Source organism: Eretmochelys imbricata, chromosome 7 (genome assembly GCF_965152235.1).
Source record: "Eretmochelys imbricata isolate rEreImb1 chromosome 7, rEreImb1.hap1, whole genome shotgun sequence".
Classification (NCBI taxonomy): Eukaryota; Metazoa; Chordata; order Testudines; family Cheloniidae; genus Eretmochelys; species Eretmochelys imbricata.
In genome coordinates this window covers 108919943-108933664 of record NC_135578.1, presented here as the reverse complement: position 1 = coordinate 108933664, position 13722 = coordinate 108919943, and the positions used below count along the sequence as shown (strand labels likewise).

The following is a 13722-nucleotide window of genomic DNA, read 5'->3' as shown; positions in this document are numbered from 1 at the left end:
CTTCAGGGGTCCCTTCCAACCCTGATATTCTATGATTCTATGATTCTAAGTGATCCATCCCCTGTCACCCATTCTCAGCTTCTTGCAAACAGAGGCTAGGGACACCATCCCCGCCCATCCTGGCTAATAGCCATTGGTGGATGTATCCTCTGTGAACTTATCAAGGTGTTTTTTCTTTTTCTTTTTTCTTTTTGGAACCCTGTTATAGACTTGGCCTTCACAGCGTCCTCTGGCAAAGAGTTCCACAGGTTGACTGTGCATCGTGTGAAGAAGTACTTCCTTTTGTTTGTTTTAAACCTGCTGCCTTTTAATTTCATTTGGTGACCCCTAGTTCTTGTGTTATGAGAAGGAGTAAATAACACTTCCTTAGATACTTTCTCCACACCAGTCATGATTTTATAGACCTCTATCATATTCCCCCTTAGTCGTCTCTTTTCCAAGCTGAAAAGTCCCAGTCTTCTTAAACTCTCCTCATATGGAAGCTATTCCATATCCTAATAATTTTTGTTGCCCTTTTATGTGCCTTTTCCAATTCCAATATATCTTTTTTGAGATGGGGCGACCAGATCTACACACGATATTCAAGATGTGGGCGTACCAAGCCCTTAAACGACAAAGCCATTAGTCACAGAGGCAAGAGAATAGAGAAGTGAGTTCGTCATGATTCAGAAAGAACTCCCCTTTTTCCCATATTGTGGAAAGGCTGTATTTACAAGATCAGAAGTACCCCAAATACTGCATGATTTTTGCAAAACTTCCAAAGCTTTCAAGCTTCCCATGTAATGTTCTGTATCAACACCTCTTATTTAGTCTGCAAAATCATGTAGTATCCACCATACTCTCAATCTACGATTACATCTCTCCCAGCTCACTAACAATGAACTTGGCTCTGAATTAGTCACTTGACGTGTCATGGCATCTAAAGTAGAATTATGTGAATCGGATTTTGTGTGCAGAGACTGAATCACAATAAATACAGCACTGAGGGAAATCTCAGAAGAAACAGCTGGGGTTTCAGATTTAGAAGAATATTCATTCTCCGTGATGGCATAGCCTGTCTAATTGGAATAGACGCATGGCAGGTTCTGTTATGAGAGTGAAACTCTCCTCATCACATTCCTATACCCTTTATTATTGCTGATGTGGAAACTTTTATTGACACCCGTTGTTTCCTGTGGTGGGGTGTAATCATGGGGGGAAAAGAAGGTGAAAAAGAGAGAGAGAAAGAAAAGTTAGAATTTAAAATGCCAGGACAGAGAAAGAAACAGAGAATCAGTATTAAAATACCCTCAGTAGGCTAAGCTAGTCTACATGTGAGAAATCGTTTAACATTACACTGCGAGACAATAATTACAGCGTATTTGGCTTCATTATGTTTCCCTGCACTGAAATGAGTGAGCCCATAGGTACTACAACCTCTGGAGATCCCAGTAAGAAACAGAGCTCTGCTAAAGATGCTCCAGAAGACTCTAGAGCCTAAGAGAGAATGTGACCTAAAATTATTTGGGTATTGATTGTCCAAAATCCTCATCTGATTGGCAATTGTGCCATCTGTCCAGGAATCATTCTGTCTTGCCCTAAATCCCGGTAGGACTCTGTTTCCCCAACCCATGCATTCTTTGTCCCCAGATCTTGGGTTCAAAAAAATCTGATTGTAGACATCATTCCAGTGCAGTTCCGTTGGTGGAATCTGTGAGAGTAGAGAATCAGGTATTGTTACTACTGCGTCAAAACTGAAAAGCAAGGTGAGCGGGGAATGTAGGAAGGCAAGAGGTGGAGGGAAGGCAGAAGAGCGGGAGGAGTGTGGAGGAGGACGTAATTATGTGGAGTTGTGAGGAAAAGGGGAGGGGAGCACAGAAACTAGAGAGGTGGGAGGTGACATTGTTAAACATGCTCACGAGAGAGATTGTTCGGAGAAGGCAGTGATGCCAGCAGTAGAATCCGTAAAGGTGATTTGGGGGAGCAGGTCTCTGGTGGGGATATGGGGGAGAGAGTGGCCCAAGCTCACCCCGGGGGCTTGTCTGCACAGGGACATTCAGGCAAGTTAAGACGAATTAATTAAAGCCGTGAAGTTAAAGCACATAGAGCATTAAACCCCCATGTGGATGCGCTCATTCAGAAGCAAAGTGGCCTTTCAGTGAACAAACTGAAATTTTGTTATGTGCTATGTGCTTTAACTTCTGAATGAGAGCATCCACACAGGAGGGAATTAATGTCACAGCTTTGCTTAATTTGTCTCACCTCCCGGAGTAGAGAAGCCCTGGGTGACTTGGTTCCACCTGGAGCTTCAGCAGCCGTGCTTGGGAAGCTTTAGTAACCCACCCAAGACTGGTCTCAGTGGGAGCAGAGGCAGCAGCCTGCATACACCCATGGTACTTTGACTCCGGCTGGGGTTGCAGAGGCAGATTCTGAGCAACTTGTACCCCATGGGCTCAGGGCCTTAGGAACTTCCCAGATTCCAAGCAGCTCTGTGTGGGGAGTGCCGCGAAGCAGCCCACACTCGCCCTCAGAGTCCTGGCTCCTGATCCTCAGTGGAGAACTATTTTTTGTGATGAAGTGATGTATGAACAAATATTGTATTATTTTCTGTATAAACGGTTGTCGCTCACTTTTTAGACCCTCTGATGGAAGCATTTATTGTTATTGTCTTGCAATCCACATTTTAAAATGGTATTTAGCAGCAATACAGGCTTCAGATTAATTCCAAACTGCCTCTTATTTTTTGCAATGAGAAGAATAGGACCCAAAGGAAAGGTGAGGGAGGATTGGGGGCGAGGGAAGGATGAATAGCAGCAAAGGAAAGAAAGACAAAAAAGATAAGAAAAGAATCTCTTCTTTGTATACTTGGGTGAATTGACTGAATTTTCTTGTTTTTTTCTTCTTCTTTTAAATGAATACTACCCTACTCAGGAAGCAGTGATCCATAAGTGTAACTCCTAAAGGCAATGCCACTTTGAGATTATGGCTGTACAAATAATTTGAGGTAGGGACAGGAGGTGTTCGCTTGGGGTTGAAATGCCATGAAAACAGCTCAGTTCAGCACTCTCAAACTTGTTGGTCTGGTCTGGGGCTCAGGCTGAACTCTAGGCTTCAGTAATCCAGGTCTGGATCCAAACTTTTCCTCCTTGACCTATCTCTGCCAATACAATGTTCAAATCTCAGGATAGCCTGGGCTTTTTACTAACACAACACTGACTCTGACTGCCACTCTCACAGAGCTGCGATACTCAAAAGGTGTTTATGTGGGCTGTGACTGTGCTAATAAATCTGAGTGAGAGGACAGCCCAGGTCTGGCTTGGGCGTGGCATTGAAAAAGACTATAATCCTGACATCTCTTCTCCTTCTTCTGCAGGGGGTGGAGGAAAGCGCAAAGGCAAAAGCAAAAAGTGGAAGGAAATCTTGAAATTCCCTCACATTAGCCTGTGTGAAGATCTCCGAAGAACAATAGGTAAGAGGCCTATTCTCTTTTAGAAACAATGCAGGAACAAAGTACATATTCTCCACACCTGAGCAGCTTCCATTTAGCTCCTGTAACTTCATTGTGCAAACAACACGTTTTTCTGTGTCTGAAGGAGGCATTATAAACTAACGTCGGTATTATGGGCATAGGACGCACTGACCATTACAACAGGTGCACATTTGTAAGGCAGAGGACAAAGGCAATGCCCCTCTGGTTGTGTGTGCAGGCCCTGGCAGTCAAAGGGGACTTGCGTTTAAAAGTACTCCATTAGACAATTCAGGGTATGTGTAACAGATGCTTTGGTTGGCCCATACGGGGGCCAACATTGTGCATAACAGGCTCTACCGAGTGGAAATGGATCCTTTTCTGCATCACCCCACACTGCCTTGAAAGAAGTAGCCCTATATCAGGGAGTTGGAGGCTTGGTAAAAGCAGAGAGCCTTTCAGTGCGGTTTGACATTAATAATTTTAGTTTATTCTGGAGGTAGTATGCAAATAGTAAATACTTTGTACAGCCAGGCAGACTTGCTCAGCAGTAGCCATCCAGCATGCATGTCACAGCACTGTCTTTATGCACTTTTATATAGGCCTTGTAAAACTTTTTTTTAAAAAATTACTTTAATAATTGTTTCACATCAATAAAACAAAGGTTTGGCATTGGAGTTTCCAGTTGCTGTTTCCACAGAGTATAATCTCTCCTGCTCACATCTGGATATTTTCTTGACTGCATCATTACTGAGAATGTTAATGGGTATATCCTTGTAAATTGCTGCCGGAAAACATGATGTTACTGTTCCTGCAATAAGGGGTTAACTTTAGCTAGCAAAACTCCTATTTTTCCCCTCTGACGTAAATCCAGACACTGGCAATGAATAAATGAAAGGCGAGAAATTGTAACAACTGAGATAGCAAATACCATAATTTGTCTGACTTCAGTGGCACTCCTGGGACTTGACCAATGTGCTATAGCATGATTTACACTCCAAATTTGCTGTGTATTTATGCAGGGAAAATATGTGGAAAGTTATGAAACTGTTTTCATGGTCTCCTCCAGCAAATTTCACTTCCCTTGCTGTGTAGTTGAAGGGAGCTAAAGAAGGGCAATGGACATAAAAAAAAAGCACCTCTTCCAGTTCATGGACACTTGCCTACTCTATAGTCACTCAAACCTTGGAACAGTTTCTGAAGGTACAGAACCTGCTGGGAGCAAGGGGAATTTAATATATTGTCATTTGCACATGGAATTATCTCTGCTGTTGAATTAACCTTGGCTTCTAAAAGGGAAAACTGTACTGCATGACACTTCCTGCTGCAAAGAAACACACAATAACCTTCAACGAAGATCATTAAAAATTCAATCTGTCTCAACTTTTATTGTTTCTGAAATTTTATATGGGTGTCACTTCTGACATTTATTTGTGGCAGTTCCCTCCTAAAATTTGTTTTCTTTGTATATTTTTATTAATGGACCAGAAAAAAAAATGCAGGCAGAAAGTTTCCCTTGGGACGAAGTGGTCAGATGTAGCTTTTCTGCAAAGATTATTTGTTGATTAAAAATTATAGTGATTGATGCATTTTTGGTACAGATGGAAATAAAAAGAAGTCCAGATCCTGTCAGCCTTATTCCTGTTGAATAGCACTTTACTCATTGACTTTAATAAGACTACAGAAGGATTTAGGCACTACTCAACATGAGTACGTCACAGTCTGGCCCTAAGCCTAATATCTGACTGTTTAAATGACTGAGGATGAAGATTGGATGGAGCAGTTCTTTTGGCTCTGTACTGTTTAGTTTTATACAATTTTGTGAGATCTTTAAAATGGATTTTTGGAAAAGATCTAGCATTCCACATGACAACCTATTTCCAAATCACAGGTCCAATTCTGCAGCCTTTCCACAGGTGGAAAACCTCATTGACTTTAGTGGGTCTAGTTGCATGAGGATCAGTTGCAGGGTCAGGCTTTTGAGATGGAAAAAAACCCAACCCTACGTGTGATGGGCCACTGTGACGGGTCCTGTCACAGTGGTGTAGTCAAACAGGATCTGTGGACAGCTGATTGCTTTGAGATACTGGTAGTGATTTTAAGTGAGTTTTAAGCGTGTCTGGCCACCAAGGCAGGGTTCTGGAGTCCCAAGCTGGCAGGGAAAACTGGCTCAGAGGTAATTCCAGCACATCAGATGACGGTCCCAAGGGGGTCTCTGTGACCAAACCCATCACACTATGTACGTGTGTGTGTGTGTGTAAAAATGTCTACCTTTCAGTTTAAAAACTTTTATTCTTCTGCACCCCACTAAGGTGTATTGAAAAGAGACTGTGTCTAAAAAGTGCAGTGTGAAAAACAGGAAGGCTGAAATAAACCAAGGGTCTGCTACCTGTGTTGACACAATTATGAGTCAGTTCATACCTTTTGGTTCTCTCTGTGTTTACAGGAGACTCTGTGCTTGACTGTCCATCATCTGGTGTCCTACTGAAAGTCTTGCTTAATAATCCCCCCCCCCAGATACAAATATCTAAACATCAGTGAGTAGCAATGTTTTTTTGATAAATCAACAAACAATGGGAACATCTTTACGAAAGCACCATTTAGCCAAGAAGCCATTTCTTGAGTCAGATGTCAAAACAGCCTTTATTTATTTATTATTTACCGTTACTATTTTATTTCGTCCTAAGTACACAGAGCCTCTCGCCAGGAAACGGTCTGGCCTGCATTGTGTGCTAATTCCATGGGCAAGTGGAACAGCAGGGCTGTTCAGAATGATGCAACAGTAATGCCTTTACATGCTCTGAATGGGGCTAGTATATTTATTATGAATGGCTAATGTATGTTTCTGTTTGCAACCCTCTTCATGAGTCCAAAATAAGGAGAAGCAAATTGCATTAAAACAACCAGCATTTCCAAGAGGAGTCTGAAGTATTACTTTCCCTTTCAGTGGATGAAAACATATAGTTCAGACATTCACAACAATGAATCCTATTACAGATACTATTTGTAAATTATATACTACTATTTTTATAACCTGAAGAGAATAGCTTAGCAAAACAGAGGAGTTTTTTAGGGGAAATTAGCTACATGCATCTTTAAAAAACCCTGCTTTGACAAATGTAACATCAGTAAGTGTTTACAAGTTAGTAATGGCACTAACAGGATAGTTAGAAGGCCACAAATAAAAGAAAATTTAAGAAAAATCCCTAATTTTGAAGGCTGGAGTGCCTTGTTGATGATAAAAGATTGTTAACGTCTGCAAATATTTCTGAATGACGCAAAAGGTTCTGTGGGTTAAAAGTGTGGAATTTTTATTTATTTTGCTCAGACCCATTCTGTGCTTTATTCTTTCATAAAAAACTGCTTGGGTGAAAGAGTTGATTATTCTGATCTTTGGCAAATTTTCTTTCGTAACTGTCCAAAAGCTATATAATAAATCAAGAGTTTTACCCAGAGATTGAAGTTTATGGGGACGCTGTGCCACAGAATGCGACTGCTGTTTGTTATGTCACACTGATTTGTTGCGTTACACCAGACTGGCTGTCAGAAATTTTAGCTTGTGGCATACTAGATTTATTGCAAAAACTTTAACTCCTTCAGTAAAGAGGATTCTTGCCATGGATTATAGGCAAATAAGAAGGATAACTCTGGTGTTTTTATCTTGTTACGGCTTTAGACTTGGAGAGGTTTATAATCAAAAGGATCAACACTAACTTTGCTTTACCACTTCTAATGCTTGGTTTAAAACAATAATTATAATTCTTCACCTTGCAGTTAACCTGTTGCAAGTCATACGTGTCCATCTTGGTCAGGGTAACAAACTTTGAACTCCTTTTTTTGGCAGGGATGAGTTCAGTGTTGTTAAAAATACTCTTCTCTGTGTAAGAGATTTTGTAGGCAGGATGAATAGAGTAAGTTGGTCCAAATTCAAACCATATCATTCACAGGCTGGCTTTTTTGTGAAAGTTAGTTTAAAAAAAAAATGGTCCATGCTTTTTATTAAAACGTGATCAAGACCTTCAGATGAGTGACCTTTTCTGATATTTTGGCTTTTATGAGTCCTAATGAAGTCCCATTAATAATTCTGTGATTTCTTCACTCCAAAGATCTCAAAACACTTTAGAAATATATTAATGAATGAAACCTCGTTAAACTCTGAGGAAGAGAAGTATTATTACACCCTCTTTACAGATGGGGAACCTGTGGTAGAGAGGCTTGCCCAAGGTTGCTGAGCAATAAATCAGTGCAGAGGCAGGAATAGAATCCACATCACATATGCTTCAACTACCACACCATCCTTCTGTTTTTTGCTGTCATAAAAATCATGCCTTGGTGCAGAGAGTTCCCTCCAAAGAACTGGTCTCTGTACAGCGGCTTCCAAGCCTGCAGAAAATCTGCATTATTTTCTTACCTTTTTAAATTGAATTGTTTAAGGTATCTGGCTCACAGACTGAAGTTCTCTGATAATCCACAGACCAGGTATTGCACAGGCAAAAGAAATGAAAGAAAATCCCTACAGCACTTCCTACCCCCACGCTCCTGCCCACCGTGCACCTTCAACCTGGTTTTGTGGGTCTTTAAGGATGAAAGGGCAATTTAGTCTGCATGGTCAAATTTACCATTGGCCAACTCTGCCAGTTAATAGCAATTGTGTAGATATTTAGCAATGTGGACAACTCTTCTCTGGGAACTACACTGAGCCCAGCAACTCATTTTGTATAAGCTACTAACCAGCTACAAGATAGTACCCGCTTTCAGTCACTACAGTTCATAGCCCGGATCCTGCAATCCGATCCACGCGATCCGATCCACATGGGGAGACCCTATGCCCCTGTTCTGGCTTGGGTGTAAAGTTCCATGCAGATCAGATTGCAGGATCACAGCCTTAGTTACCTCAGACGCTTTCTGTTCCCAGATTGAATGACTTAAACAAACAACCAACATAGTGAAACCTGCACATTATACAGTCAAACACACAATTCAGAAACTGAGCATTTGAGTGTAAAATTAACTCTTTGTGAGCATTGGTGTTCACAGAGCTCACATACTGAAATAGTCACAGAAATAGTGTACAAGAAGGTTGCAATCTGGGACTGGCTTTTTGTTCTGTGGTTGTACAGAGGTCCTGGTCCATAACATGGGCTCCTAGGCACTATGGTAATAAAAATAAATAATCAAAGTTCACTTTCAAATCTAATCATAGTCATGTCCATTTTTTCCCTCTCAACTATTTCTTCAATTCAAATGTTCATAATGACTGAAGACAAAGGTAAAGAGTTGCAACTGTCTTTCCATTTTGAATGCTTAGGGAATGCATGATTTTTATGATCATTTTATACAATTAGTGATCAAATATTATAAGTAGGGCTAGTCTAACAATATAATTTTGATGGAAAATTGAGTTCTGGACTAAACAAACATTTTCCGAGTAAGGTTCTGCTTCACTTGAAAATTTTCAGTTTTGTGTTGGAAAACTTTTTGGGTTTTTTTCAGCAAATCAAAATTTTCCATTGAAAATATCTATGATTTGTTTTATTGTCATCAAAACGTTCCATAGGGGCTGTGGAATGGGGAGGAATATTTTCTGACCAGCTCTAATTATAAGATTGAAGTTTTGTGATAAACAAGACACCACAGAAAATATGGCAACATTTACACTACTTCTACCCCAGGCTTGCAAAGATGTAGGCATACACTTTACTTCACAAGTGAACAGTCCCACTGATGCCAGTAGTTTCCTCATGTGATTATATTTGAGCATGATTGTAAGCGCTTGCAGGATTGAGGCCTCAGATACTTCTATGAGTGATTTGGTTTCCACTGGAGTTGGTTAAGCTCTTGGGATAGAAGGCGCTATGTCGGTAATAAATGCTACAGGATAATCAGACAATTATTGAATTCACTGAAATATCTATACCTAAAGAGTTTCAAGAAAACAATGACTTTCCTCCACATCACTTCAGGCCTAAGTTGCAAACACTTATAAACGTGTAATTTTACTCACATGAGCAGTCCCACTGAATACAGTTGACATCAACTGGGACTTCATGTTAGTAGCACTATGCCCCATGTGGAAGTATGTGTAGATTCAGGACCTGAGGTGACTGTAGGATGTGTTTTACTCAGCCGTGGTATAATCAATGAACAGGGCTGGACTTACACCTTGAGGAGCCCTAGGCACAGAGCTCCGGGGTCCCCCTGCCACCCGCGGTGGCTCGGAGCTCCTAACTGCAGCAGGTTGCAATGGTACCCAACCACTTTTAACTTTTAGGCACCCCCACAGACCTCCCAGTGCTGCCCCGCACAACCCCACTGCAACTTCCCAGGGCCCCAACATGCACAGACCACCCCCACAAAACACTGCACTGCCCACCACTCCCCACCCTCACTGCCCAGAGCCCCCCCCAGAAGCCCCATCAGAGACCCACTCTCCCAAGCCCTGCCCATCGTCGCACTCACTGGCCCCGCGGGGAGATGACTTTGTCCGCCAGGCTGAGCGAGGAGCACTCCAGCAGGGCTGCATGGGGCCGTCTCCTCCTCAGCTGGCCCCCCCTTCCGGAAGCGGCAAAATTTGGATTTTTAGGCACCCCTAGAATGCTTGCGCCCCTAGGCCTACTATGCCTAATGGGAAATCCAGCCCTGGCAATTAACATACTGTGAACTTCCTGCCTGTAAAGATAGGTAATTGAGAATCCCACACAATGATCTACCACGTTGAGTTGTGCTTTCTGGAAGAACCACATCCAAAAGGCTGAATATCTGGGCTAGCAATTTTGCATGGCAAATAATATAGTGGTGAAGGCGAGGCAGCCAGTTATGTCCCTATCTTCGAAGGCTTGCCTAGAACAACTCTTGGTTATTTGCTGGTAGTGTCCTTGGAGATTTACTGCTTCTCTTAGCCCAGCTGGTGACATCATTCTCATGGCAACTGCATCTAGTGCCATGGGTATGAATCTTACTCTTGTTCACTTCCTGCTCGAATTGAAATCCTGCCCTACCTCCCCTGGCTTGCATGAGAAGGTTTCCACTGCAACACTCAGCATGGAAAAAGAGGAGTCTGTGGATGAGTGAATCAAAATTGGAGAAACTACTAAAAGCCTCTGAAAGGATTTATTGCTCTGGAAAAAGTTATGTAGATTTATGGATTTCATTAATACTGAAAAGTGAAACTGATTTATTTCTAAATAAGAAATGAAGATCAGTCCTTTCTCATCCTCCAGGGCTCTTTCCTTCAATGCCCATCATCAGGTTTATTCCTTCTTCTATGCTCAGAACAGCCTCCCCACTTCCATGAGTTGAATGTTCTGTCCCACTTCTTTCACAATCCTTCCTATGCAGGTCTTGCCCCATGCACCATCTCCATAGCACTTTCTCAGGTTTGACATGTAATTCTATGTCATGCACTCGCCCACTTTCTATTATAAACTCTTCAGGGCAAGAGCCTTGCCTCATGCTCTCTATGCTTCCAGCACTTGAAATGATACTGCTTAAGCCTGGATGCTATTGTTTATTCATAAACCCATCTCTGGTGCAGTTCCTTTATTTAAAATCCTTCAGACTCGCATATCATTCTTCCACAAACATATGTCTTTAATGTTCTAATGATGGACAAACAGAGCAATGTCTGATGCCCTTGTAGGATTAGCTCTATGCAGCTAAAGGCAATGGGTGAAACTGAGAAGCATTTTTTGTAATTTTTTTTAATACCATCACAGAAAGTATGTGAAAAACAAGCTGTTTTATGCATCTATTGAGACTCAATACTAACACTGGGAGAACAGTCTGCTTGCAGGCTGCCTGCACTTGACAGCTTCCAGGACTGTAAGGGGACACAGGGGAAATGAGTTTAAATGATCTCAGCCCACATTCTGTTTACAGAATTTATTTCACAAAACTTAATCCATTAAGCACTACCTTGGCAATGCAGCAAAAAACCAAGAAAGCCGTTGCTGTTTCCCCTAAAGGACAGGCAATGAATCCCCTTCTCCTTATCCAATAATGCTTAGGAGACCACATTGACCCAGTGTCATTCTATATAAAACCCCCAGAGATATTATCGCTAAAACCCCTTTTTTGTGGACAAAAGCGTTTTGTGTAATGAATTTTTGCCCACAAATCAAAAAGAAAAATGCCACAATGCACACTCAGTTTCCAAAAAACTATCAGAGTAATAGGCAGAAAGGGATCTAGAAGAAAATACAGCCTTTAAGAGATGCCTCTTATCTATCACTGAAATAGAAATTAGATATTGTGAGCTGCAGGGTTTGTCATTATCTTATTAGGTAATATGAGTCATTAACACTAATTAATACTTGTGCAGAGCTTTGAAATTGTAAAGTGCTATCTAAGTACTCAGTGTTCGTGTTAAGTATTACCTAATTGATAAGAAAAGGAGTACTTGTGGCACCTTAGAGACTAACCAATTTATTTGAGCATAAGCTTTCGTGAGCTACAGCTCACTTCATCGGATGCACACTTTCCACAATATGCATCCGATGAAGTGAGCTGTAGCTCACGAAAGCTTATGCTCAAATAAATTGGTTAGTCTCTAAGGTGTCACAAGTCCTCCTTTTCTTTTTGCGAATACAGACCAACATGGCTGTTACTCTGAAAACTAATTGATAAGAAAATTTTCTTTAAAATTAAGTTAGCTTATGCAGGTTTGGGGAGGGGGGAGAGGGCTGAATTTATGCTAAAATCCTACTCTTGTGTCCAGTGGAGTCCATCAGAGTTTTGCCATTGATACCACTGAAGGAAAGTAGCAGGACAGAAGAAACCAACTGATAGCAGTTAGGGCCTGTTCCAGCTCCACTGAGGTCAATGACAAAATCCCCTTTACCTTAAACGGTGCTGAATCAGACTCATAATTTTTAAAAATAAATTTGAAGTACAATTCAATTATGAAAAGTCATTTTGAATTAAAAAGTCAAACCAAAACTTTTTAGCTTTTCTGGATTTTTTTTTTTTACCTGACAGAAACAATTTGGTGAATCTGACACACATTTGCAAAATGTCACAGACCCAAACCTGATTTTTTATTTTTATTTTATTTTTTTTTTTGATGGAAAAGAAGTTTTGTCTGAAAAATTTTGCCCAGCTCTATCCAGGATAGCTATTCTGGAATAACTCAATAATAATAATAAATAACTTTAGCAGTGGATTAAGTTAAACCAGAAAAAAATAATTTTATTCCAGAATAAGAGTATCTGCACTTCGGGAGTGATTCCAGAATAGCTGCTCTGCTTTATACTCATGCACCACATTATTCTGGAATAGATGCTGTTTATTATTCTGATTAGTATTATCTAATTCACCTCTCTGAAATACTCCCCTATTTTATGTACACACACAAATGTAGATATAGGAGATAATAGAACTGCTTTGAACTTTGTGTTGAAACACTTTTTCAGTAAAAATGCCTTTTCATTTGATATGTATATTTTCATAGAAAACATACATTTGTCAAAATGTTCCTTTTTTTGACAAAAAGCTGAAAACTGAAAGATTTAGCATTTCCCCACCCCCTTTCTTTTTAATTTCCTCCCTCGTACCCCTCCATTTTCCAGTGGAAAAAAAGGGAAGAATGGGGAGAGAAAGGAGAAAAGAAACCAAACCAATTTGTTGTTTAGTTTTTCAAAAACTGAAAATTTTTTACAGAATTTTTCAGTTTTTTAGCAAAACAAAAACTGACAGTTTTGTCATACTATACAGTGTGTGTTTGTTTTGGTTGAAATTTATTTTTGAAAATAACAGTTTTGAGCATCTTTAATAAATAATAAATCATATTAACATTTTTATTATTAAACTTGTAGGACTTCCTGACTCTGAGCTCTCTATTGGGCACGAAGACACTGGATCTAATTTTCAGTTACACTTACCCCTTTTTCTATCCTGCCAGGGAAAAGGGACCTTAAAGTGAATATAAATATAATACATATTATTAAATGTACAGCCATTTAAAATTAATAAATATGTAAATAATAAAAATAATGTATATCTACTTTAAGGCCTCTTCACAATGCAAGAAGGAGGATAAAGGGACTTTAGTGTAAATAAAAATCTGGCCCGTTATATTCTGATGGTTCCCAATTTCTAGTCTTACAAGGGGAAGAGAAGTATGAGATTTTTATGGTGAACCTACAAAGACGTGTTCTTCAGTTCTTTGCTATGACCCTGTTTTTAAGAAGTGATGAAAACAAACTGATTTGTGGGATATTAAATATTTGATTTTTTTCCCCATCATTTGGCCTAACTGTACTAAAGAACTTTTGTGGAAT

At 40.3% G+C, this 13722-nt stretch overlaps 1 protein-coding gene across 1 annotated transcript in view; it reads left to right on the top strand.

The window, feature by feature from the left end:
* Window positions 1-13722, top strand: part of GRK5 (G protein-coupled receptor kinase 5) — a 227799-nt gene that overhangs the window by 90756 nt on the left and 123321 nt on the right. Inside the window, exon 2 of the mRNA XM_077823035.1 lies at window positions 3353-3448. Coding sequence (XP_077679161.1) covers window positions 3353-3448 — 96 coding nt within the window. The remainder of the gene's footprint in view (window positions 1-3352; window positions 3449-13722) is intronic.